Source organism: Piliocolobus tephrosceles, chromosome 3, assembly GCF_002776525.5.
Source record: "Piliocolobus tephrosceles isolate RC106 chromosome 3, ASM277652v3, whole genome shotgun sequence".
In the NCBI taxonomy this organism is placed as follows: domain Eukaryota; kingdom Metazoa; phylum Chordata; class Mammalia; order Primates; family Cercopithecidae; genus Piliocolobus; species Piliocolobus tephrosceles.
The window spans coordinates 145,878,409-145,904,991 of record NC_045436.1 but is presented as its reverse complement, the minus strand read 5'-3'; the positions used below and the strand labels follow the sequence as shown (position 1 = coordinate 145,904,991).

The 26,583-nt window shown below is 43.5% G+C and overlaps 1 protein-coding gene across 1 annotated transcript; it reads left to right on the top strand.

Moving 5' to 3' along the window:
- Window positions 1-2,569: 2,569 nt before the first annotated feature.
- On the top strand, window positions 2,570-22,042 carry CHRNA9 (cholinergic receptor nicotinic alpha 9 subunit). The gene is made up of 5 exons (XM_023224697.3): window positions 2,570-2,774; window positions 3,071-3,216; window positions 4,474-4,628; window positions 15,723-16,255; window positions 20,815-22,042. Exons 1-5 carry the CDS (start codon window positions 2,711-2,713, stop codon window positions 21,354-21,356), a joined length of 1,440 nt encoding a protein of 479 aa, XP_023080465.2. The 5' UTR covers window positions 2,570-2,710; the 3' UTR covers window positions 21,357-22,042.
- Window positions 22,043-26,583: the final 4,541 nt, after the last annotated feature.

The window sequence follows — 26,583 nt, the reverse complement described above, 5'->3', positions numbered from 1 at the left end:
TTTCAAGACACATATCCGGGATAAATCCAGCAAACTTAGAAAGCAGTGAAATAGGCCCTTGGGGATGGCGTCCCACTGAGGTATCTCCTGCCGTTTCAGTGAGTTGTGGAGCACTGGTTAGCAGGCGTCATGGCTCTGAGTACCTAGGACAGCACTCCTCTGCAAAGAGCCCAGGCTCCTGGAGAGGTTGAGGGTCTCTGGCATGGTTCTCCGTGGAAAGTCAGCATCCTTTACCCACCCTCCTGTGGGGCAGATCGAGGTCCCACCTGCCCTTGGCTGAAAGGAAGCGCATCCCCAAACCTCCTAAAGGCACACTTGACCTTGATTTCCTCTGAACTTCCTCACCAGCTGTACTGATGTTGTGTAAGGAGCACTGTATTGAGAGTCAGGGCAATGGGTTATGTCCTTGTGAAGGCTTCTGACTTCTCTAGTCCTCAGTTTCTTTATCTGTAACATGAGTGGCCTCAGCTAGATGGTCCTTGAAGAGCTCTTTACAAGTTAGAAATGCTCTGATCCTCTATTTAATGAAATGGAGAAAGTATTCATGCCATATTCATTTGTGGGGAAAATATCCTTTGCAAAATATGACGTTTGACTCTTGTAATTTTTGTTTTAAAAAACACATGTAGCAGAATGAAGGTATTTGTTCTTCCCATCCCCACGCTGCTGCTGGGCAGTGGATCTTTTAACCATAGAATTCACTACGATTCTTTGTCAGACAGGACTCTTTTCTAAAGAATGGCAGCACTGCCGTCATCCTCCTGGAATGGAGTCAGGGATGCCCCCCAGGACACTAGACCCCAATGGGCAAAGGTTCTCAGCAACTTCAACCTAAAAGAGGTCCCTGAGGGGAGAAGAGACCCTGAAAGGAGGGGAGTGGGATAGGAAGGGAAGGGACACCATTCAAGGTAGGCCCTCTGTCAACTACAATTCAACCCTATGAGTGCTGTGAGGAATCAAAGATATATAAGGTAAAGATCCTCTACACACAAAGAAGTCACCACCCAGCTGGCATCAAAAGCCATATTGATGAAAGACGATGAGAAGGAAGAGATGCATTGTTAATGGTGCGGGGAGCACAGTGGATTGGGGCAGGTGGCCTGGATCCTGTCTCTGGCCGATCACTGCTGGAGGGAAGCCACTCTGCATCCCTGGGCCTCAGTTTCCTCATATGGAAGTGAGGCATTAAACTCAATTTCAAAAGTACCTTCCACCTCTGAGATTCCAAAATGGATGGTTTGTTGAAGGAGGACTGAGCGTGGGCACCCAGAACTGTGTCATTTGATGAATGAGTCAGACTAGGGACGTCAGAAAAATAATGTCTTCACAATCAACACAAGGGGACAGGCAATTAAGAAACACTTTGCCGTTGGCTTGAGTGTCTGTTCCACTCAAAGGATACATTCCCGAAGAGGGATGGGGTGACTCATCAGGCGGCTGTAACCCGATGAAACAGAGCTATCGAATTTCCTCGCTCCGATTCCAGGCAACCAAATTATCTTAATACGGTTTTCCAAAGCAGATTCTCCAGGCAATAGGATGGGCAGACATGAGTTTACAGACTAAGGAGCAATTGAAAATTGACATTTTTCTAAAGGAGTAAAATTATATCACATATGAGAAACGACTGAAATTTTATATGAAGTAGCATGCAAATGCAAAGGGCATCATCATTAGTAGTATCACCATTGGTTATTATTCTCATGCTGATTTGGTCAGCCTTTGAGCCAGTTTTTCATATTTTGTTTTTGAGCTGGTAAATCCTGTGTGACTTGGTAAACATAGAAATTCTGGATCTGCAAAGCTGATCAAAGATGAAAATTACTGATATTTAGAAAGTGCTTTCACATACAGATATCTCAGTAGCTCTAGAGAGAGGAAATATTATTTTCCCCAGTCTGTAGTTCTGGAAGGCTCAGAGAGGTTTGGTGACTTATCCAGAATAATAGAGCTCGTCAGGGTTTGGGCTGGCAGTCGAACCCAAGGGGTCAAGTCCAAATCCAACTCACAGTGTTGCTGCTTCTTAAGCGGGTGAATATCCACCCATCCAGCACACCACCTCACACATATACTCACAAACATTTACTATGCAAGATCCGTGCCCAGAGGGATGGCTGCGGGAGGGATCAGAAGCTGAGGTAGAGAAAAAACCAAAATGCCAATATATTCTGAAGATCATAGAACTGTGTCTCTTTCCCTCTTCAAATGCTGCTAAAAGCGCATAGAGTCTTTCTGGACAGCTGTCCCATGGCTCAATCCCTTAGGCTTCCCTTAGTCCCCAGACTCAGGCTGAATCTGCTCATGGTCGGTGTAGAAAGCTCCCATTCTGCTTAGATGGAGTCTCTGGGGTGTCAGGCATACCCCTGCTGCCTGCATTGACCTCCTCTTCTGTCTGGTTGTTTCTGCTGAGGGTGGCTAGGGACCCTCAACAGAGGTGGCCCCCCAGAACAGCACTGTTGGACCTAACGCACCCTGGGTTCCCGGCATCTCAGCCACTGGAGTTGCCAGTCTCAAATTACTGGAGGGGAGGGAGGGCAGGCCTGGATCTCAGGATCTAGGTCCTGCGTGCAATGCAAGCCTGAGCTCTCCAGCTGCTGCCATAAGGCTGCGGCAGTGTGGGCTCCTTGTGCCCAGATCCTTCGTATTCACAGGGAGAAGCGGAAGACCACGCTGCCTGACCAAGACTTTATTATAGAGGCTCAGGAAAAAGATGAACTGGTCCCATTCCTGCATCTCCTTTTGCTGGATTTACTTTGCTGCTTCCAGACTGAGAGGTGAGCGGCTGGTGACACGTAACCACCTTGTCTCATTTGGGGCTATTGCTTTGGTGGGAGGTGGGGCAGGGTGGGGAAGACGAAACAGATGATTCCACCTCGCGTGGAAGGGCTCCGTGCTTCCTACTGCCTCTGACCTTGGTAGGGCATGCCAGAAAAACAGCTCATCCGTCCACCCAAAGCTTGTCCCTCACCAGTGCTGGGCCATCCCCCATTTTAGACCTCAGTCTTGTGTTCTTTGTCTTGAAATACATACAACACTCTGAAGATTGATCCAGATCCCTCTTGTTGAGTAGCTGTGGAGACAGCAGATGGAAAATATGCTCAGAAGTTGTTTAATGACCTTTTTGAAGATTATTCCAATGCTCTTCGTCCAGTGGAAGATACAGATAAAGTCCTGAATGTCACGCTGCAGATTACGCTCTCTCAGATTAAGGATATGGTGAGTAATACAAGGTGCTGACTCTGTGGAATGATTCTTAGAGGATAAACAACCATGCTTTCTGAAGAGAATGTCTTAACTGGGAATTTGAGGGAATGATAGCTCCGTATGCAAGCTGGTGGGAGAAAAGAACGCCGGGAAAAGGAAGCTTTCTACAAAACTAATTAATTTCACAAAATGTTACCTAATCCTGGTCATTAACCGTAACAGTCTTAGAAAATCTAAGGAATGGTGGGGTTACATACTGTATGCTGCCATTTATATAAAATGTCCAAACTAGGTAAATCCGTAGATACAGAAAACAGCATAGAGGTTGCCAGGGTCTGTGGGGAGGAAGGGGAAAATGACCAGTCAGTTCTTAATGATTATGGGGTTTCTTTGCCGGGGGGAAGAAATGCTCTTGAATTAGGCAGTGGTGATGGTTGCACAACATTGTGAATATACTAGAAGCCAGTGCATTGTTCCCTTCTAAAATGATTAAAATGGTGAGTTTTAGTGTGAATTTAATCTCAATCTTTTTTTTTTTTTTTTTGGTGGGGGGACAGAGTCTCACTCTGTTGCCCAGGCTGGAGTGCAGTGGTGCACTCTTGGCTTACTGCAGACTCTGCCTCCTGGGTTCACGCCATTCTCCTGCCTCAGCCTCCTGAGTAGCTGGGACTACAGGTGCCCGCCACCAAGCCCGGCTATATTTTTGTATTTTTAGTAGAGATGAGGTTTCACCATGTTAGCCAGGATAGTCTCGATCTCCTGACCTCGTGATCCGCCCGCCTCGGCCTCCCAAAGTGCTGGGATTACAGGCATGAGCCACTGCGCCCGGCCAATCTCAATTTTTTTTTTTTTTTTTAAAAGGTAGTGTTTTAAGATGGCATAGCTTATTAGTGCTTATCTATATTTAATTACACAATGTTATGAAACTTGAAAGATTTTCCTTCTGCATATTGTTATTTCCTTACTTTTGCTTTCAAGTATGTCATTCATTGATCAATTTTCAGGAAATATGGGCAGTTGATCCATGCAAAGATATCAAGTGGACTTAAACATTTGTCCACTTTACATTCTGAACACTAAATCTAGGAGGAAAAGAGTGATCTTGGTAGTCAATCAAGGGGATAGAATAAATAAAGAATAAAGCTCTCACTTACTTATTGAAAATAGATGAGTGTTTGTGAAATTCCTATTGTGAAGAACAAGTGTCCTATCAATAGAAGACATTTCAAGTGTCTGCTAGGTAAAGTTACATCTGCATTCATTGTGCAGGATGAAAGAAACCAAATTCTGACCGCCTATTTGTGGATCCGCCAAATCTGGCACGATGCCTATCTCACGTGGGACCGAGATCAGTACGATGGCCTAGACTCCATCAGGATCCCCAGTGACCTCGTGTGGAGGCCGGACATCGTCTTATATAACAAGTAAGTGCAGCTCAGAACTGAAGCTTTTCAGGCACGAACGTGTTGATTTCATAGAATTTAAACATAATGAAAAAGGAATGTTTAAAACATGCAAGAAATTAAATACTAATCCATGTTCCTAGGACTCCTAAAATAACAGTCATAGAATCTTAGATCAGGAAATAATATGTCATAAAAGCTTAGAGCTGGAAGGAAACCATCAATCTACATGCCCCTTTTTCAGGTGGGAAAGTGGAGGCTGCATTAGTTTGCTAGGACTAATTTTGCTGTAACAGAGTAGCACAAATTAGGTGACTTAACACAAACGTGTTGTCTCAGTTCTGGAGTTGAGACATCTGAGATGCAGGTGTTGACAGCGTGGTTTCCACTGAGGGCTGTGAGGGAGGATCTGTTCCGGGCCTCTCTTCTAGCTAATGGTGGTTTGCTGGCAGTCTTTGGTGTTCCTAGCATTGTAGAGCGTCACTCTGAGCTCTGCCTTCATCTTCATATGGCGTTCTCCTGTGTGTTCCGTGTCCAAATTTCCCTTTTATGTAAGGACACCAGTCATATTGGGTTAGATGCCCACCCTACTCCAGCGTGACTTCATCTTAACCTAACTGATTACATCTTCCATCATGCTATTCTCAAATCAGGTCACATTCTGAGTGTTGGGGGCTAAGACTTGAATATGTGAATTTTTCAGGGACACAATTCAACCCTTAACAGTGACATTCACCATCCGAGATCATGTGTCAGTAATTAATTAAACTGGAATGGGCCATCTAGAAACTGACCTGTGGATTTGGGGTTTTGTGTGGGGTGGAGGATGAACCAGTTTACAGGATACAAAGTGACCTTTTCCCGGTCTCAGAGCAAGGGGCCTTGTACAATGGGTAGGTAAGATTTATGTTTCACAAGCTGGAAGGTGCATATGAATCACCCAGGGAGTTTGTTAAAATACGGATTGTGATTCCACGAGTATGGGGCAGGCCTGTGATTCTGCATTTCCACAAGCTCCGGAAGACATAGGTACTGTGGGTCCATGGGCAGCATTTTGAGAAAAATACCAGATCTCGGGTCACAGTTCAAGCTCAGTGGCCCCACCTGTTGTCGAAGGAGCTTCTCTCTCTTTTTGTTCTGGACCCAAGTTTCTGTGGAGTGGGAAAGTTCCTCTGTGGCCCAGAAGTATGTGAATGAGGGCAGCTCGGGGGCTCCCCTGGGTGGAGGCTTCCAGTGGGCATGGATTTCCTTTAAGGAAGCAACATGGGTGGGTTGCAGCCTGGATTTTAGTCTCACTCCTTACTCAGAGAGCTCATCTAAAGGTCATGACCTCTGGAATCATAGCCCTGTTCTTTCTGTCCGTTCCCCACTCTGAGTGGTCTGTATCCCTTCCCAAAGAAGATAACAGGAAGATACCATTCAAGTACTGAGCTTTATTCCTCCAGTTTACAGTCTCTGCCCGTGCTCACTCTCTCTGTCTCTCTCTCTCTCACACACACACACACAGAGCAAGAAAACAAGCCACATTGTCCATTACCACTCTCTAGTCCGCACAGTGCAGGAGAGTAATATTTGATAATTTCATTGATACAGGCAGGGTGTGGGGGCTCACCCCTGTAATCCCAGAACTTTGGGAGGCCAAGGCGGGTGGATCACTTGAGGTCAGTAGTTCAAGACCAGCCTGGCTAACATGGTGAAATCCCGTCTCTACTAAAAATTAAAAAATCAGCTGGGTGTGGTGGCAGGTGCCTGTAATCCCAGCTACTTGGGAGGCTGAGGAAGGAAAATCACTTAAACCTGGGAAGCAGGGGTTGCAGTGAGCCAAGATTGCACCACTGCACTCCAACCTGGGTGACAAGAGTGAGACTCCATCGCAAAAAAAAAAAAAAAAAAAAAAAGAAAAGAAAAAGAAAGATAATTTCATTGACACAGATGATCTCTTATAGCATTCTGTAAGTTCTTTTTTTTTTTTTTTTAAGACGAGCTCTCACTCCTATCACCCACACTGGAGTGCAGTGGTGTAATCATGGCTCACTACAGACTCAACTTCCCAGGATCAGGTTATTCTCCCACCTCAGCCTCCTGAGTAGCTGGGACTACAGATGCATGCCACCATGCCTAGCTATTTTTTATTTTTTATTAGTAGAGACAGAGTCTCACCATGTTGCCCAGGCTGGTTCTGAACTCCTGGGCTCAAGCGATCCACCCAGCTTGGCCTCCCAAAGTGCTGGGGTTAAAGGCACGAGCTGCTGTGCCGGCAAGCATTCTGTAAGTTCTAAAAATTCTCTCCAGAAATCAAACAGAACGGTGGTTCTCCTCTCCCTCCTGTTTTGATTGGCTGAGGCGGTGACCATGTCTTACTGAAATGCTTCTTTGCAAGCTTACAAGGCACCCTAAGTTAAGCTGACTCCACTGCTCCCTTATTAGAGAAGCCAGTTATGTACTCATGAGCTCAAACAAGCCTACTGTGGCTTTGGTCGGTTCTGTCCTCATTCTCCCTTCCCCACTCCCCACTCCTTTACACAGAGCCTTTCACTACACTGGTTCATCATCTCTTTTTTGTTCCTCTGGTTGACTCTTTAGTCATCTCTGTGCTCTTGTCATGGACAATTCTGTTTCTGCTCCTCTATTCTCCTTTGCCTTCTCCTTCTCAGTAAAACTTCTCAGAGTTTTGCTGTGTAGAAGAACCTCTAAACGGAGCTATGGTTGGATGACATCTTCATGCCTTTAACAAATTGAAATGAAAACGGAAGAGTGTTACAGGATCCGGCAAAGAAGAGCCCTTAGTCATGGCTATTTCCCTGAGCTCAGTCCTTCTAGCTGAATCTCTGACTCTGTAGAATCTACTGATGCCAGATACAATATCACTGCTTCTCAGAAGCAGGTAGAGAATGTCATAGGCAACACAACGGGCTTCCTGAGTTGTGGCAAGAAGGAGAAATAGGGGTAGGGGGTAAGTGAATCAGTCCAGTGTAGTAAAGACACCCAGGCAGGAAGACGCTTTGCATCTAGAGTCACTGTTCGTGCCCGAATCCATGGGGCTACACTGGTAGGGAGTGATCAGGAAGGAGATGGGTCTGGATGCCACTTCACAGAAGAACAGTTGAATTTGCTGATGCTTAGTTTGGAAGAGAGAAACCTTGAAGACTTGATGATGGTTACCTTAGGCAATCAGAGAGAAAGTAGGGTGGAAAAAAGAGAACAATGTTCCAGAAGACAAAACCCAAGATAATCGGTAGAAGCCAAAGGGAAGATAAGCTCCCCCCCAAAAAAAAAAAAAATTTTCCCTAATAACTTCGGCAATGAATTGTCCCAAGAAATAGTGAGCTTTTTAGCAATGTAACAGTTCATGTAGATACTGGCTCTTTCAGTAAATCAATAGAGAAATTAATGAATTGGGGCTCAAAGTTCTGGTGGGAATGTTTAGTATTAGTATATGGTTAGTATAGTGGCTAGTATAAGGCCACTGACATTTTTAGATTAGGTAAAATCAGATTACAGAAATTTTAAATTTGAATTCATTATGGCAGGGTTTTCATGGTCAAGTTTTTTTTGGTGGGGGCCGGTGGTTTGCTCTGTCACCTAGGCTACAGTGAGTGGTGTGATCGTAGCTTACTGCAGCCTTGACCTCCTGGGCTCAAGTTGAAACAGTATTCTCCTCAATAGGGTCTGGAGACAGGGAGCCTTCACTTCAGCTTCCAATTGGTCACAGACCAAATCTTCATTGCATGAGTTATAACTTCACTTCAGCCTCTGATTGGTTGTAGATCACATCTTCATCTGCATAGGGTGTAACTTCACTTCAGCCCAATTGGTTGTGGGCCAAGTTTTTATTTACATAAGGTGCAACCAAGGGGAAACCTCTAGAGGGTACTTAAAACCCAGAAGATTTTGTAACCTGTAGTCTTGAGCTGCTTACTTGAGCCCACACCCACTCTGTGGAGTGTAGTTTCATTTCAATAAATCTGAGCGTTTATTGTTTCTTTCATTGTTCTGTATTTTCATTGCTTTATTTGTGCATTTTGTCCAATTCTTTGTTCAAAATATCAAGAACATGGATCACCTGTAGTTGAGACCTTCCATGGGTAACAAAGTGATTCTCTCACTTCAGTCTCCTGGGACTAGCTGGGACTACAGGTATGCACTACAACACCCAGCTAATTTTTACAAAAATTTTTGTAGAGATGGGGTCTCACTATATTGCCTGTTGTCCAGGCTGGTCTTAAATTCCTGGGCTCAAGCAATCCTCCTACCTTGGCCCTCTAAAGTGGTGGGATTACAGGCATGAGCCAACATGCCTGGCCCCAGTGGTTGGATTTTAATGAGCAGTTTTAATGGTTGGATTTTAGACCTGGTGAGGAACTGGGTGCCCTATTGTATTCAAAAGAATTTGTCTAGAATTTAGCTTTAAGGCCAGCTTATGTAGCTATCCTTAGCCATATAAGATGATTTAGAGAATGTCAAGACTTCCAAATGAGACTGGAAATAAAGGAGGGGGAGGAGAAACAGGTTTGGAAAAAAAGAGGATGAATTTGATATTCTGTTTGGGGAACCAAAGAAAAATCCCTAAGGAAATGTCCAATAATGAGATTGCAGAGGCAAATCTGAAACCTGGAAAAATGATCAGGGCTAATGGAGATGCCAAAAGCCCTTAAAGTCCTATAGAACTACTCCTGGAAGGAAAGAAAATGGCTGACGATAAACTTGAAAAAACCTCTACATTTAAGGAATTTACAGAGGAAGCTTAGAATTAGTGGTTAAAGAGGTAGAAGGATAACTGAGAGAGTCATGTCATGAAAACCAAGGGAAGAGAGGATGTCTAGGAACAACGCATAATCCCAATGTTTGGGAAGAGTTAAAGAAGATGAAGACTTAGGAGAAGTTTGAGATTTGCCTAGTTGTACTTGTCGGAAAGACATCAAAATGCAGGAGTCAAGAAATAAAAGCAAGAGGAAACGGGACAACAGCGGGTATCCGTTACTTTTGAAAGCAGTGTGTGGAAGGAGATGAGAGAGGTAGAAGGGCCAGGGAGGAAAGGAATTTGGCAGGAGAGACTTGCGAACAGAGTTGGAAAGTGGCTAGAGGGGCCAGAGAGAAGAAGAGGGACCAAGGGAGGCAAAATCCTGAAGGAGGCATGGAAGGAGAGGACTCACAGGACCGGAAGGGAAGTTAGCCAGCAAGAGAGAGGCGGGAACTTCTTTTTGATATGCAAAGGAAGGAAAAGTGAATATGTGAAAGACAGAGACATTGGAGATGGAACGAGGAAGGGATCCTGGGACTGAGTAAACAGACAAGTCTACGCTGAGGTTCCAGGCACTCTGGGGGCTGAAAACACTGGGCGACTCTCCCTGCTCCCTCATTCACCAGCCTGCTCCTCTCCAGTTCCCAGGAATGGGCTTCTCACAGTCAAGGCTGGGAAAGTCGTTTTTGCTCAATTGCAAAACAACTAAAGTTAGCTCAGTCTTTGATCAGATACAGAAGAGGAGAAGGGGCTGCCTGTATTGGTCTGTTTTCATGTTGCTAATAAAGACATGCCCAAGACTGGATAATTTATAAAGGAAAGAGGTTTAATGGACTCTCAGTTCACATGGCTGGGGAGCCATCACAATCATGGCTGAAGGTAAATGGGAAGCAAAGTCACATCTTACATGTTGGCAGGCAAGAGAGCTTGTGCAGGGGACCTCCCCTTTATAAAACCATCAGATCTCATGAGACTTATTCGCTGTCACAAGATCAGCACAGGAAAAACCTGCCCCCATGATTCAATTACCTCCCACCATGTCCCTCCCGCAACATGTGGGAATTCTGGGAGCTACACTTCAAGATGAGATTTGGGTGGGGACACAGCCAAACCATATCACTGCCTGAAGGCCACTGAGGAGCTGAGGAAAGGGAAGGTAAGAGGAAAGCAATTTAAATATTCTGTGAGGGTTATATTATTAAACATGCCTTCCCAACCTCCAGCTTACTTTTTGTCCCTGTAATTTTTTCATGTTTTAGTTGAGAACACGAAACACAGTTAGAAACAGAGAGAAGGGGAAGAAATTAATACATATTGGCCACTTACTATTTGTCTGCATGGAGTTGGAGCTTTACGAAGTATGATATATTAAAAAAAAAGCCCCCGCAAAGATGTCCACATCCTAATTCCCAAGACCTGTGAAGATTTATCTTACATGGCAAAAGAGACTTTGCAGGTATCATTGAATTAAAGATTTGAGATGGGGGAGATTATCCTGGTGGGCCTAATGTAAACACAAGGGTCCTTTTAAGAGGGAGATGAGATGGTCAGAATAGGCAATGCCACAAAGGAAGCAGAGGTTAGTGATGCAAGGAGGGGCCCTGAGTCAAGGGATGTAGGTGGCTTCTAGAAGGTGGAAAAGGAAAGGCAACAGATCTTCCCCTAGAGCCTCCAGAAGGAATGCAGCCCTGGTCACACTGGTTTTAGGATTTCTGACCTCTAGAATTGTTAAGATGCTAAATTTGTGTTGTTTTAAGACATTAGGGACTGCACTCGGTGGCTCATGCCTGTAATCCCAGCACTTTGGGAGGCTGAGGTGGGCGGATCACTTGAGGTCAGGAGTTTGAGACCAGCCTGGCCAACATGGCGAGATCCCGTCTCTACTAAAAATACAAAAAAATTAGCCAGGCATGGTGGTGGGAGCCTGTAATCCCAGCTACTCTGGATGCTGAAGCAGGAGAATTGCTTGAATCCAGGAGACGGAGGTTTCAGTGGGCCAAGATGGCACTCCAGCCTGGGCGACAGAGTGAGATGCCATCTCAAGAAAAAAAGAAAAAGAACAGAAGACATTAGGTTTAGGTTTGTTGTAGTTTGCTACAGCAGCAATAGAAGTTAATGTACATAGTTTGTTTAATATAAAAACTAAAAAGAAGCCTTAAGGTGTTGTAATGCCCACTTTTACAGGTGGGTGACAGAGATATAACCCACCTAAGGTTATGAAACCTGCATCAGGTTCTGAACTCAAATCTCCATGATATTTTTATGAGAAGTAAATGAGCATTTTAAGACCCAGTCTCTGACCTCAAGGAACAATTTAATAAGCTATGTATGTAAAAACTATAATGCAAGGTAAAAATGCAAGTCTCTTATAACACAGAAGTAAAGTGCTGTGGCCCTTCAAGGATGGAAAGATATCTGATTGGAGAGGCAGGGAAGGCTTCACGGAGGTGGCCTCTGAGCAGAGTCTTGAAGGATGTGTTAGACTGCTACATGCAGAAAAGGGGGACCATTATGAGTTGAAGAAAGAGTTTAAGTAAGAGAAACTCACAGGGTTTGTTGGGATTTCAGTCTTAACTGGTGGAGTGGGAGTGAAGGAGACCAGCAGAAGGCACACAGCTAGAAAGTGAGGTGGGAATAGATCATGGAATATCTAGAACACTAAACTGAGGAGGTGTAGAAGTATTGTGTGGGCTATAGGAAGCCACTGCAAGTTTTGAGCTGTGATATGATTAAAAAAAAAGAAAACCAGGGAGATAAACAATAAGATATTGGTCATGAAGTGATTAAATAATACTGTCTTGGCTGGGCACGGTGGCTCCTACCCATAATCGAGCACTTTGGGAAGCCAATGCAGGAGGATCGTATGAGGCCAGGAGCTCAAGATCAGCCTGGGCAACATAGTGAGACATCGTCTCTACAAAAAATACATATATTTTAATATAATGTATTTAAATACTCAAAGCCGGGCACGGTGGCTCACACCTGCGAAACCAGTACTTTGGGAGGCCACAGCAGGCAGATTATCTGAGGTCGGGGTTTGAGATCAGCCTGGTAAAAATGGTGAAACACTGTTTCTACTAAAAATACAAAAATTAGTTGGACGTGGTGGTGCACACCTATAATCCTAGCTACTCGGGAGGCTGGGGCAGGAGAATCACTTGAACCTGGGAGGTGGAGGTTGCAGTGAACCAAGATTGTACCACTGCACTAAAGCCTGGGCAACAGGGTGAGACCCCATCTCAAAAAACAAACAAACAAACAAACAACAACAACAAAAAACGGCCAGGCGTGGTGGCTCACGCCTGTAATCCTAGCACCCTGGGAGGCTGAGGCGGGTGGGTCACCTGAGGTCAGGAGTTCAAGACCAGCCTGGCCAACATGGTGAAACTCCGTCTGTACTAAAAGTACAAAAATTAGCCAGGTGTGGTGGCTGGCACCTGTAATCCCAGCTACTCAGGAGGCTAAGGCAGGAGAATTGCTTGAACCTGGGAGGTGGAGGTGGCAATTAGCTGAGATGGCACCACTGTACTCCAGCCTGGGTGACAAGAGTGAGACTCCGTCTCAAACAAACAAACAACAGCAACAACAACAAAAACAAACAAAAAAACCCCACAACCTACTCCAAAGTAGCTGGGGTGATGTTTTTGGTCAGCAGGTTCCCTTGCCCTTTGGCTTGGGGTTGGGTTTGGCCAATGTGGAGCACCAGTGGGCAACTGCAGGGAGAAGAGAGAGTGAGGTTAGCATGTATATTCCCTCGCTCTCTTCCTGGGAGGTTGTCTTTGCCTGGATGTGTTCCCTGAAGGAAAGTCATCACTCCTATCGTGGTGACCCTCTTCATGCAAATCTTTCCTTCCAGGTTCTGGTAACTGCACTTTCTCCTCACCTCTTCATGTCCAGGAATGGTTTCTCTGCATCGTATCCATACCTTTGTGAACAGTCCCTTTCTTAAACTCTCCTCAGTTTATCTAATTGGAGTAGGCCATCTATCTCCTACAGGGACCCTGCCGGGCGCAATTGTCCTAGCCCCACACAGATTCTCTCTGATCCCCAGATCTCTCCTCTTGCACCAAGGAAGTAGGACGGGTGAGCAGTGTTCTCAGTTCAGGTCTAGTTCTCACTCCTCAGATAGCTAACTGTACACATTTCTCACTGTTACAGGAGGAAGCTTCAGGCATTTTCAAAAAATTTATTTTGTTATCTTCACAAACACTCACAATTAAAGATCCCCTTGGGATGGAGTTAACTCAGTCCATACCTCCTCCTCCTCCTCAGTAGATTAGAGTTAATATTGTGGCACCCAATTTCTAATGAGTGGAAAAATTAAAAACATGTCTGTTCTTTAAAAAATATGTATAGACATGCATTATTTTATTTTATTTTTTTTTTTTGTTGTTATTGAGACAAAGTCTCATTCTGTCACCCAGGCTGGAGTGCAGTGGTGCAATCTTGACTCACTACAACCTCCGCCTCCCAGGTTCAAGCAATTCTCTTGCCTCAGCCTCCCGAGTAGCTGGGACTACAGGCGTGTGCCACCATGCCTGGCTAATTTTTGTACTTTTTTGGTAGAGATGGGGTTTTGCCATGCTGGCCAGGCAGGTCTCAAACTCCTGGCCTCAAGTGATCAGCCTCCCAAAGTGCTGGGATTACAGGTATGAGCACCATGCCCAGCCAATATATTTTTTATTTTAATAGCTTTTGAGGTACAAGTGTTTTTTATTTACATAGATGAATTGTATAGTGTGAAATCTGAGATTTTAGTGTGCTTGTCACCGAGTAGTGTACACTGTGCCAATATGTAGTCTTTTATCCCTTACCCCCTTCAAAAACATGCCTGTTCTGACCCAGCACATCCTTTTTCAGCAATTTAACCTAAGGAAAGGGTCAATGGATAAATGTAAAGACTCAGCTACAGAGATGTCCACTGCAGCATTGCTTATGAATACAAAAACTGGAACCAACCATAATATCAAGCTTCAGTAGATTGGTTAAATAACTATGGTGTATCTAATATAGTGGAATATAATAGAATGCTATTTAGACATGAAAAGAATGTTGTAGAAGAGTATGAACAGATGACCATGTATTTTTTAAAATTTTGTTTCATCTTTTTTTTTTCCTTTTTATTTTTTGCAAGTTAACTTTAAATTGGAGGATAATTTTTAGATTTATAGAAAAGTTGCAAAGATAGTGCAGAATTCCCTTATACCCTTCACGCAGTTTCCCCTAATGTTACCTCTTACATAACCATAGTATACTTATCAAAATAAATACAATGTTATTGACTAAACTACTTTATTCAGATTTTACCAGTTTTTCTGTGAATGTACTTTTTCTGTTCCAGGATCCAAACCAGAATACCACATTATATTTAGCCAAAATATACTTTGCAGGGAAAAAATTGTAAGGAAGACTGCAAAAAATATGCACCCAAATGTTAACAGAAATGTACCAATTAAGACTCTTTGGTTATAAGCATCAGAAACTGACTTTGGCAACCTTGTGAAATAGGAATTTGTTAGAAGGATGTGGCACATCTCATTTAAATAAAGGAAAAAGTAAACAACCAACTCTTGGAAAGGACAGAACAAAGGCTGCTCTAGCGTTCAAGATAAGAGGGACTGTCTATTTTTTTCTGAATAGGGAGCCATCACTAGGGTTATGTTTTTGGTCTCTGGATCACTCTGCTTAAGACCTAAACTCTGGAAAGGGTGAATTTGTTGGACCAAGCCTGGGCCACCCAGCCGTCCTTTGGCCAGGGACACTGGGGCACCTTGACCAACATTTCCTCTGCCTTGCAATGGCAATGGAGAAAGAGTAATTCCCTAGAGAAAAATAGAAATTCTGTACCCCAAAATACAAGGCATAAATATTGATAAAGCAAAAGAAGATATATCTGGAATAAGTGACTATCTCTAAAGTTATGGGTGAATGACATTTTTTCCTCTGAGTTTTCCAAATGCTACAAATAAACATGTATAGCTTTTATAATAGCCATAAAAAGCTTATTTCAATATTCTTGTGCCTAAAGTTAACAAATCAAGTAAGCAGATTTTAGTATCGACAGGCCTACTTTTTGTCTGTGTGTTCAAATCATTACACCTGGACCAAGAAAGTGGCACTGGGAATGGACAGGAAGGGATAGAGAGCAGAGATGCTTTAAAGGAAGACTCCAAGAGAACTTGGCCCTGACTAGTTACAGGAGACGGAGGAGAAGGACAAATTGAGTTGATTCCAGACTCCCGAGCCACAGTCACAGGGAAAATGGTGTTCCATGGCCCAAACACTGAAGTGATGGGCACAGTGAGCTGTCTGGGGTAAGGAAGGTGGCAAGTTCTCCTAGCATGTGGCTTTCGTTTTCCTCATCTGACCTCTAGGGCTGACGATGAATCTTCAGAGCCTGTGAACACCAATGTGGTCCTGCGGTATGATGGGCTGATCACCTGGGATGCACCGGCCATCACCAAAAGCTCCTGTGTGGTGGATGTCACTTACTTCCCTTTTGACAACCAGCAGTGCAACCTGACTTTTGGTTCCTGGACCTACAATGGCAATCAGGTAGACATATTCAATGCCCTGGACAGCGGAGATCTCTCTGACTTCATTGAAGATGTGGAATGGGAGGTCCATGGCATGCCTGCTGTGAAGAATGTGATCTCCTATGGCTGCTGCTCTGAGCCTTACCCAGATGTCACATTCACCCTCCTTCTGAAGAGGAGGTCCTCATTCTATATCGTCAACCTCCTCATCCCATGTGTCCTCATATCTTTTCTGGCTCCTCTGAGTTTTTATCTCCCAGCAGCCTCTGGAGAAAAGGTCTCCCTGGGAGTGACCATCCTGTTGGCCATGACTGTATTTCAACTAATGGTGGCAGAAATCATGCCGGCCTCAGAAAATGTTCCCCTGATAGGTGAGTTTAAGTAGTAAACTTCAAGCCCAGCTTTGTAGTGCCTGGGGTCATGCCTTTAAGGTTGTGCGTGTGCCTTTACACTTGAAACAATGGAGCCAATTTCAGACTCAATACAGACTGTCTTGAATTTTTCTGGTGGTTGCAGTTAGCATCTTTCAATATAGATAAGGCTTTTGGAATCAAAACTGGTCTTATGGTCTCTGGGTTTACACAAAAGAGCAATGAAAAGCATTACACTTTAGAGCAGTGGTTCTCAAAGTGGTGGTCCCCAGATGTACAGCATTGGCATCACCTGGGAACTTATAGAAACGCAAAACCTCAGGGCCCACCCTAAGGCTACTGAATCAGACATTCTGGAGATAAGGCCCTGGCGTCCTGTTTTAACAAGCCTTCTGAGTGATTCTGATGCATTCTCCGTTTAAGTCTAAAATCCACTGACTCAGAGGTTAAAACCTGATTTTGAAGTCAAAGAAACCTGCATTTGAATGCTGACTTCACTGTTCACTCCTTGATCAAACTTAGGCAAGTTACTTGTTCTCTTAGTCTCTGCTTCATCATCTGCAAAATTTGTGTGATCACTTCCTTCTGTGTCACTGCTTAGTGCATGCCCCGGCATATGGTAAATACTGAGTAAACAGTGACTATTGTTATCATTTCATGTGACAAGGGCTTTCTTCTTGGGAAGAGTGGCAAACATGGCAGAAAGATGTGCTTTTTAAGCCTGACGTCTACCCTTAACAGAAAAATTTCATCTTCATTGGGTATAATAGCAGTGGAAGAGCTTATTAAAATGCAAGTTCCTACACCTGGAGAGTTTGATTTAACAACTTGGCCAAGATTTGGGAATCTGAGGTGATTCCAAAGCAGACTAAATTTTCAAAAATCTACAATAATGAAATGTCCCTCCAAGGACTGCAGCGCAGACTGAGGGTACCACCCCTTCCTCCCCTATCCTTGCCTAACTTGTTCTGAGGGCTTTCCTATCCCCTTTAACGTCCACTTTCTGCCTCCAATACCCTTGAGATCCAACATTTCCATCTCAAGGACTTGCTGTTGTAACAGATGCTTACCAGAATCAAGCTAGATCTAAGTTTGAGTTCCTTAAAGTAAGCAATAAGGAGAAATTTTAGAACACCAAGGAACTTAGAGTCCAATATCAAGAGACATTGCCTTGCCGTTTTACTCTTTTCTGAGTCCAATTACCCAATATTGAGATGATACTACAGTGACTTCTCCATTTGGAAATATCTTCCTTTTTATGTCTCTCCTTGCAAAATACATACACACACACACACACACACACACACACACACACACTGCCCTGTTTTTCAGAATTAAACACAAAGCTTTTTGTCCTCTAATAAAAAGGAGATGTATTGGCATTTTATTACCTCTCCTGAGGCAGAAATGATTGGCAGTGATGATCATAGCCTTGTTCGAGGAAAGATCATGGGACGGTCCCACTCTCTTCTTGGGCAGTGACATTATCTAACAAGCTGGCACAATTTCTAAAGACAGACGTCTCACAGGAATTGCTTGTTATGTTTTTATGAAAATATGAAATTTATATTTTTAAAATTAAATTTATATTTTTAAATTTTATTTTAATTTATTTTTATTATTTAAAAATGAAGTCTGGGCATGGTAGCTCATGCCTGTAATCCTAGCACTTTGGGAGGCTGAGGCAGGCAGATCACCTGAGGTCAGGAATTCAAGACCAGCCTGGCCAACATGGTGAGACCCCATCTCTATAAAAAGAATCAGCTGGGCATGGTGGTGCGTGCCTGTAATCCCAGTTACTTGGGAGGCTGAGACAGGAGAATCACTTGAATCCGGGAGGTGAAGGTTGCAGTGAGCCAAGATTGCACCACTGCACTCCAACCTGGGTGATAGAGTGAGACTTTGTCTCAAAATAATATATATATGTAGAAAAAAAGTAAAAAGATAGGGTCTCACTATGTTGGCTAGGCTGGTCTTGAACTCCTGGGCTCAAGTGATCCTCCCACCTTGACCTCCCAAAGTGTTGGAATTACAGGTGTGAGTCACCGCAACTGGCTGAAATGTATCTTTTTAGGAAAAGTGCACACAGATCTTGAGAACATTTATTTAACAATTATAATTTGCTATTCATAGCACCCATGGAATATTTTCACAATATTACAGAAATATGCTTAAGTTTTCTGCATCAAATGTAGCCCTTGATATAGGTTTCTGGCCCATGGCCTTTACCGTTTTAAGAAATGTCTCATATATTAACTCAGAGTTTTTGACAAATAATAAGTAGATGATAAACATTATCAAATACTTTATCTTCATCTATTAAGATAATAATGTGAGTTTTCTCTTTTTCTCATCAGTGTCATAAATTACATCAATAAGTCTTCTGATGTTGAACTCTTTTAGATAACTGGACCAAACTCCTTTCTTATGATACATTATCCTTTTAAGACACTGTTGGATTCAGTTAGCTAATATTTTGTAGAAGTTTCTCAAATATGTCTATCAGTGAAATGGCTTTAATATTTCTTTTCTTGTCACTTTTGAAATCAGGTCAAGTGGACTTCACAAAATGAACTGGGCAGTTTTCCCTCTTTTTCTATTTCTGGAACAAGTTGCATAAGATGGGAATTATTTGTTCCTTGAGAGTTTGGTAAAACTCACCTATAAATTCTTTTTGGTCCTAGAGCCTTTGGTGGGGGGATGGTGCTTGATTGATTCCCATTTCTATTAAAGTGTTCTTTATTCTTGCACTAATTTTGACATCTGACATTTTTCCAGCAGTTTCATCTAGATTATCAAATATGTTATTATACAGCTATTTTTATTTTTGTTTTTTGAGACATAGTCTAGCTCTGTTGCCCAGACTGGAGTGCAGTGGCATAATCTCGGCTCACTGCAAGCTTCGCCTCCTGAATTCAAGTGATTCTCCTGCCTCAGCCTCCTGAGTAGCTGGGATTACAGGCACCTGCCACCACACCCAGCTAATGTTTTTTATATTTTTAGTAGAGACAGGGTTTCACCATGTTGGCCAGGCTGGTCTCCAACTCCTGACTTCAAGTGATCCACCCACCTCGGCCTCCCAAAGTGCTGGGATTCCCAAAGTGGTGGGATTACAGGTGTGAGCCACCGCGCCCGACTACACAGTTATTTATAATATTGTACTATTGTATAAGTCTTTTCCATCTTCTCTCTCTCTTTCCCTTTCTCTATTTCTCTCTCTATCCTGTAAGTGGTCTTATCAAAGGTTCATCAATTTTATTACCTTTTCAAAACTTTGCTTTTGGTTTTGTTCATATTCTTGGCTTTTTGTTCTATATTTCATAAATTTGTAGCCTTATCTTAACTGTTTCCTTCCTTAATTTCACTTTTTCATCAACGTGTGCTTTATATAATCACATTTTGAAGGCTAATAGTGATACAGTCTCCTTTCTTACCCAATAACAATTGGCTTTCATATTAATGAGCTCTGAAGACAATTCTGAGAACTGGTCAAGTTCATTAATTGTTTGCTCATTGAGTGTGGAAAAATTTTTCACCTCATGATCTCAGGAAACATTTCCAAACTTTTTAATTTCAAGCCAGGAACAGTGCTGAGAACTTCACATGTATCATCTCAATTAAGCCTTCTCATATTCCTGCAAGTTAGATATTATTACTACACCCACTTTACAGAGCAGGAAACTGAGGCTTAGCAGGATTATATGCCTTGCTGAAGGCCAAAAGTCCAGGGAATGATAAAGCTGGGATTTGAATCCAGGAAGTCAGATTCAAAAGTCTATACTACAGCTGGGTGTGGTGGCTCACACCTGTAATCCTAGCATTTTGGGAGGCCGGGGTTGGCAGATCACTCGAGGTCAGGAGTTTGAGACCAGCCTGGCCAAGATGGCGAAACCCCCCCAACTACTAAAAATACAAACATTAGCTGGGCGTGGTGGCGGGCGCCTGTAATCCCAGCTACTTGGGAGGCTGAGGCAGGAGAGTCGCTTGAACCTGGGAGCCAGAGGTTGTAGTGAGCCGAGATTACACCACTGCACTCCAGCGTGGGCGACAGAGCGAAACTTTGTCTCAAAAAAAAAAAAGTCTATACTAGTAACCCCTAGGCTATAACACCTCCTTAGAGAGGGTGTTTGTTTCTTTTTAGGCCAAATACAGTCATGTGCCTCATAACAATGTTTTGGTAAATGACAGACCGTGTATACAACAACGGTCCCATAAGATTATAATGTCAATTTTCACTTTATCTTTTCTATGTTTAGACATGTTTAGACACACAAATACTTACTGTTTGATAATCATGTGTACAATTGCCTGTGGTATTCAATACAGTAACATGCTGCACAGATTTGTAGCCTCAGCAACAGGCTACACCGTGCAACCTAGGTGTGTAGAAGGCCATACGATCTAGGTCTGTGTACATACACTCTATGATGTTCACACAACAGCAAAATCACCTAATGACCAATACCTTTCTCAGAATGTATCCCTGTTGTTAAGTGACTCATGGCTGTATGACGACCATTTTAAAGCAAATTCAGTTACTGTTGTTATTTTAATTCCAGGTAAATACTACATAGCTACGATGGCCCTGATCACGGCCTCCACTGCCTTGACCATCATGGTGATGAATATCCACTTCTGTGGGGCCGAGGCCCGGCCGGTGCCACACTGGGCCAGGGTGGTCATCCTGAAATACATGTCCAGGGTCTTGTTTGTCTATGATGTGGGTGAGAGCTGCCTCAGCCCGCACCACAGTAGAGAGCGGGACCACCTCACAAAAGTTTATAGCCAACTCCCAGAGTCTAACCTGAAAACGGCCAGGAACAAAGACCTTTCCAGAAAGAAGGACATGAACAAACGCTTAAAGAACGACCTGGGCTGCCAGGGTGAGAACCCTCAGGAGGCCGAGAGTTACTGTGCACAGTACAAAGTGCTGACGAGGAATATTGAGTACATCGCCAAGTGCCTCAAAGACCACAAGGCCACCAATTCCAAAGGGAGTGAATGGAAGAAGGTGGCGAAAGTCATAGACCGATTCTTCATGTGGATTTTTTTCATTATGGTGCTTGTGATGACTATTTTGATCATAGCAAGAGCGGATTAGTCACAGATATTGGCTTTGCTATCTCAGTAGAAATTAATACAATTCCCTGTGATCTATTCCAGTGTTCTTCCAAGATTTTTGTTCATCTATAATTTAGGGGTTATGTCGTCTGTGCATTTTATTTTTAACCTCAAATCAATGTCGAAGTTATCTGCCCTGTCAAATTAAGCAGGAGATCCAAAATTTCAAGGGTAGGAAGATGGAAGAAATAGGGAAAGAGACCTTTTATAGCCCACCATAGCGGTGGTGACTGGCCTCTAGTTTATACAATTATTCACCTCTTTGGCAGTACAGATAACAAAATACACTTTCCTGGTAAAATTTAAAACAAAAAGGCAAAACAAACCAAACTCATTTTCCCCTTAGTTCCCCTTAAACCATACTTTAAAAAATGAAATAGTCATATATATGTTAGTGTGATTTAAGTCTCAATGGTACCTTATTCAGGCATAGTGCATTTGAAGTCATATCTCTAATAGTGGAATAAAAGGTTTTGTTCCATGTGAAGAAAGTCTAAGCATCAGCTGTTTAATGGGGAAAGAGCTTGCTTCATAATGGTGATGTTGTATATGTTGGTTATGTTTTATATAAACCCAAAAGATGAAGTCATTCCTGCATTTACCCTTTGATTAAAATATGATAGATGAGGTTGTTCCTGTCTTGTATCAAAATAAGGTGGTTAGCAAGCTGGGCTCATCCATTCATTGAACTTTTCACCAAACATGGATCACATTTTTCCTACATGTAATAAAAGCGACATGATTCACATTTTATTGGGTGTCACAGCAATTCTTATGCACAAGTCTGATCACTTTGATCCTCATAACAGTTCTGTGAGTTGGGGAGGCGAGTATTACTATTCTTTCTCAGAGAAAGAAACTGTGGCTTAAAAGGCGGGTGTAAGTGACCTGTCTCCTCAACATCCAACAAGGTATAAGTGGAACTGGGACTCAGCCCTCAGCACTGGGACTCAGAGTTGGGCTACGTCTGCTAAAGTCACCCTGCCTTAGGCCATGACAAATTATGATTTAGCATAGGAGAGACTGAGAGATTCTTGTTCTTAATTCTGAACTTTCTGCCCTAATTTACTTCCTATATGTCTCAACTTCTTTCCTACTTTCAATAAAACGTGACTTCAAATCCACCCCCCATTCCCACCTAGATTAAAATGATCCAAGGCTGGGTGCAGTGGCTCACATCTATAATACCCCATTTTTTTTTTTTTTTTTTTGAGAGGGAGTCTCACTATCACCCAGGCTGGAATGCAGTGGCATGATCTTGGCTCACTGCAATCTCTGCCTCCTAGGTTTAAGCAATTCTTTTGCTTCAGCCTCCCTAGTAGCTAGGACTACAGACGTGTGCCACCACACTTGGCTAATTTTTTTTGGTATTTTTTGTAGAGATGGGGTTTTGCCATGTTGGCCAGGCTGATATGGAACTTCTGGCCTCAAGAGATCTGCCCACCTTGGCCTCCCAAAGTGCTGGGATTACAGGCATGACACCATGCCCGGCCCTATAGTCTCAATATTTTGGGAGACTGAGGTGGAAGACTGCCTGAGCCCAGGAGTTCCAGAGCAGCCTGGTAACATGCAGAGAACTTGTCTCTACAAAAAAGTTAAAAATTAGCTGGCCATGGTGACAGACAACTGTGGTACCGGCTACTTGGGAGGCTGAGGTGGGAGGATCACTTGAACCCAGGAGAGTGAGGCTGCAGTGAGCTGTGATTGCACCACTACACTCCAGCCTAGGTGACACTGTGAGACATTCCCTAACTTCCAACTCGTCAACTGTTCTTTTTCCAGTTAAAAACAGACAAACAAACAGAGGTGAAGAGAAAACAGGAGTCAACCTAGGAAGGGGAGGACAATGTTTGGTTTAAACATATAGACTTTTTTTTTTTTTTTTGAGACAGAGTTTCACTCTGTTGCCCAGGCTGGAGTGTAGTGGCATGACCTTGGCTCACTGCAACCTCTGCCTCCCAGATTCAAGCGATTCTCCTGCTTCAGCCTCTGGAGTAGCTGGGACTACAGGTGCGTACCACCACACCGGGCTAATGTTTTGTATTTTTAGTAGGCATGGGGTTTCACCATATTGGGCAGGCTGGTCTCGAACTCCTGACCTCATGATCCACCCACCTCAGCCTCCCAAAGTGCTGGGATTACAGGTGAGAGTCAATGCTTCCGGCCGGCATTGTTTTTTAATTCTTGTGTTTACTCAGTCCAGAAAACATTTATTGTGCACCTACTATATACTTAGTGGTATGCCAGCTGCCTTGAAGGGAGTAAGTATGAAACGTGGCTTCTACCCTCCAGTTGCTCACATGTTGCTCACAGTTCAGTGAAGGAGATACCAAGGAAATAGGCAAACATAGTCAAGTGTAAACGTGCTATCACAGAATCACAGACAAAACACCATGGGCACAATGATGATGAATCTGTTTGAGGGAAAGTTTCGGAAAGACTTTGTAGAGTGTAACATCAACATTTGAGTTGAAGTTTTTTGTTGTTGTTGTTGTTGTTGTTGTTTGCTTTTAAGAGGGAGTCTCGCTCTGTCACCCAGGCTAGAGTACAGTGGTGCAATCTTGGCTCACTGCAGCCTCCACCTCTCAGGTTCAAGCGATTCTCCTGCCTCAGCCTCCTGAGTAGCTGGTACTACAGGCACATGCCACCTCTCCTGGCTAATTTTTGCATTTTTGTAGAGATGAGGTTTCACTCTGTTGCCCAGGCTGGTCTCGAACTCCTGACCTCAGATGATCTGCCCACCTTGGCCTGCCAAAGTGCTGGGATACAGGCGTGAGCCTCTGTTTCCGGTCTTAAGCGGACTTTTGAAGGTTGAGTAGTAGTTTGCTAGACAAAGAAAGAAAGCAGGGTAAGGATTAGAAAGGATTGGTGAAAGGAGAGTGTGAGCAGAGCTTAGAAGAACAGAAACCAGGCTGGGCGCAGTGGCTCAGGCCTGTAATCCCAGCACTTTGGGAGGCTAAGGTGGGTGGATCACCTGAGTTCAGGAGTTTGAGACCAGTCTGACCAACATGGAGAAACCCCGTATGTACTAAAAAATACAAAATTAGCTGGGAGAAGTGCTTGAATCTGGGAGGCGAAGGTTGCAGTGAGCCGAGATCGCGTCATAGCACTCCAGCCTGGGCAACGAGAGCAAAAAAAAAAACAAAGGAAGAAACCTTCTTTAGTCACAGAATGGAATCAGACAAGTTTTCTTCTTTAATTTGATTTTGATTATAGAAGTAACGTTATCAGTTAGAGTTGTATTTGGCTGTGAATAACAGAAAACCCAATGAGCCATAACTTAAGCAAACAGAGGTTACTCATCTCACACAAAAATAAATCCAGAGCTGCAAAGCCCGGGGATCTTTCCATCTTTCCTCTCCTTCATTTGGAAGTGAAGTCCAACAGCCTGAGGCTTGGTGCTTCGTGGTCACAGAAAGGTGGTTGCATCTGTAGGCCTTGCAGCCACATTCCAAATGAAGAAAAAAGTATGGAAGCCCAAAGGGACATATCAGCTGAACTTCCCTCTTAAAAAAAAATACAATAATAAAAATTTTAAAAAATTCTAGGCTGGGCGCAGTGGCTCATGCCTGTAATTCCAGCAGCACTTCGGGAGGCCGAGGTGGGCAGATCAACTTTAGGTTGGGAGTTCGACACCAGCCTGGCCAACATGGCAAAACTCTGGCTCTACGAAAAATACAAAAATTAGCCAGGTGTGGTGGTGGGAGCCTGTAATTCCAGCTACTCGGGAGGCTGAGACATGAGAACTGCTTGAACCCAGGAGACAGAGGTTGCAGTGAGCAGAGATCACGCTACTGCATTCCACTCCAGCTTCTGTGACAGAGCAAGATTCTCTATCAAAATAAATAAATAAATACATAAAATAAATAAATAAAAATTCTAGAAGCAGAAGCATATCCATGACTTTCTTTTGTAGCTCATTACCCAGAAATGAATCACATACAAGAAAATCTTGGAATGGTTTTACCTTCCCAAAGACAATCAATGCTACCTTTATAGGAAGGAAGGAGAGAGTACATGTTGGGTCGATAGCAAACAGTTCCTGCCTCAGTTATACAGCCATACTATAGTAAGCGCAGGATATAAAAGAATAACAGACCAGACACCGTGGCTCACGCTTGTAATCCCAGCACTTTGGGGAGTCATGGTGGGTGGGTCACCTGAGGTCAGGAGTTCGAGACCAGCCTGACCAACATGGAGAAATCCCATCTCTACTAAAAATACAAAATTAACCAGGTGTGGTGGCACATGCCTGTAATCCCAGCTACGTGGGAGGCTGAGGCAGGAAAATCACTTGAACTCAGGAGGCAGAGGTTGTGATGAGCCGAGATTGCTCCATTGCACTCCAGCCTGGGCAATAAGAGCGAAACTCTGTCTCAAAACAAAAACAAAAAACAAAACAAAACAAAAAAGAATAACAATTACTCAAATTCCACAATCACAGCAATAACAACTATTCATTTACTATTATTTTCCTTAAATCATATTTATGTGTCTAGTTTATTTGCTATAATTATAATCATTATGTATTTACTATTTTGTCTTGCTATTTATATTTGTTTATTCATTTATTTATTTATTGACACAGAGTCTTGCTCTGTCGCGCAGGCTGGAGTGCAGTGGTTCTCTCTAGGCTTACTGCAAACTCCACCTCCCCGGTTCAAGCGATTCTCCTACCTCAGCCTCCCAACTAGCTGGGATTACAGGCATGCACCACCACGCCCTGCTAATTTTGTATTTTTGGTAGAGATGGGGTTTCTCCATGTTGGTCAGACTGGTCTTGAACTCCCGACCTCAGGTGATCTGCCTGCCTTGGCCTCCCAAAGTGCTGGGATTACAGACGTGAGCCACCGTGCCCAGTCTTACTTTTATTTTTGAGTTGGGGTCTTGCTCTGTCATCCAGGTTGGAGTGCAGTAATGCAATCATGGCTCACAGAAGCCTGGACTTCCTGGACTCACGTCATCCTTCCATCTCAGCCTCCTGAGTAGCTGGGACTACATGCATGCACCACCATGCCTGGCTACTTTTTTAAAAAATTTTTTATAGAGATGGGGTTTTATTATGTTGCTTAGGTTGGTCTCAAACTCCTAGGCTCAAGCAGTCCTCCCACTCAGTCTCCCAAAGTGCTGGGATTACAGGTGTAAGCCACCTGCCCAGCCAGTATTCAATTTTAAATAATTTTTTGTAGAGATGGGGTCTCACTTTG

Excerpts from the sequence above, each read along its gene's own strand:
- CHRNA9 (XM_023224697.3), top strand. The coding sequence starts at position 2,711 with ATGAACTGGTCCCATTCCTGCATCTCCTTTTGCTGGATTTACTTTGCT. Across the intron at positions 2,775-3,070 it reads TGCTGCTTCCAGACTGAGAG|CTGTGGAGACAGCAGATGGA; the intron begins GTGAGCGGCTGG and ends CTTGTTGAGTAG. Across the intron at positions 16,256-20,814 it reads AGAAAATGTTCCCCTGATAG|GTAAATACTACATAGCTACG; the intron begins GTGAGTTTAAGT and ends TTTTAATTCCAG.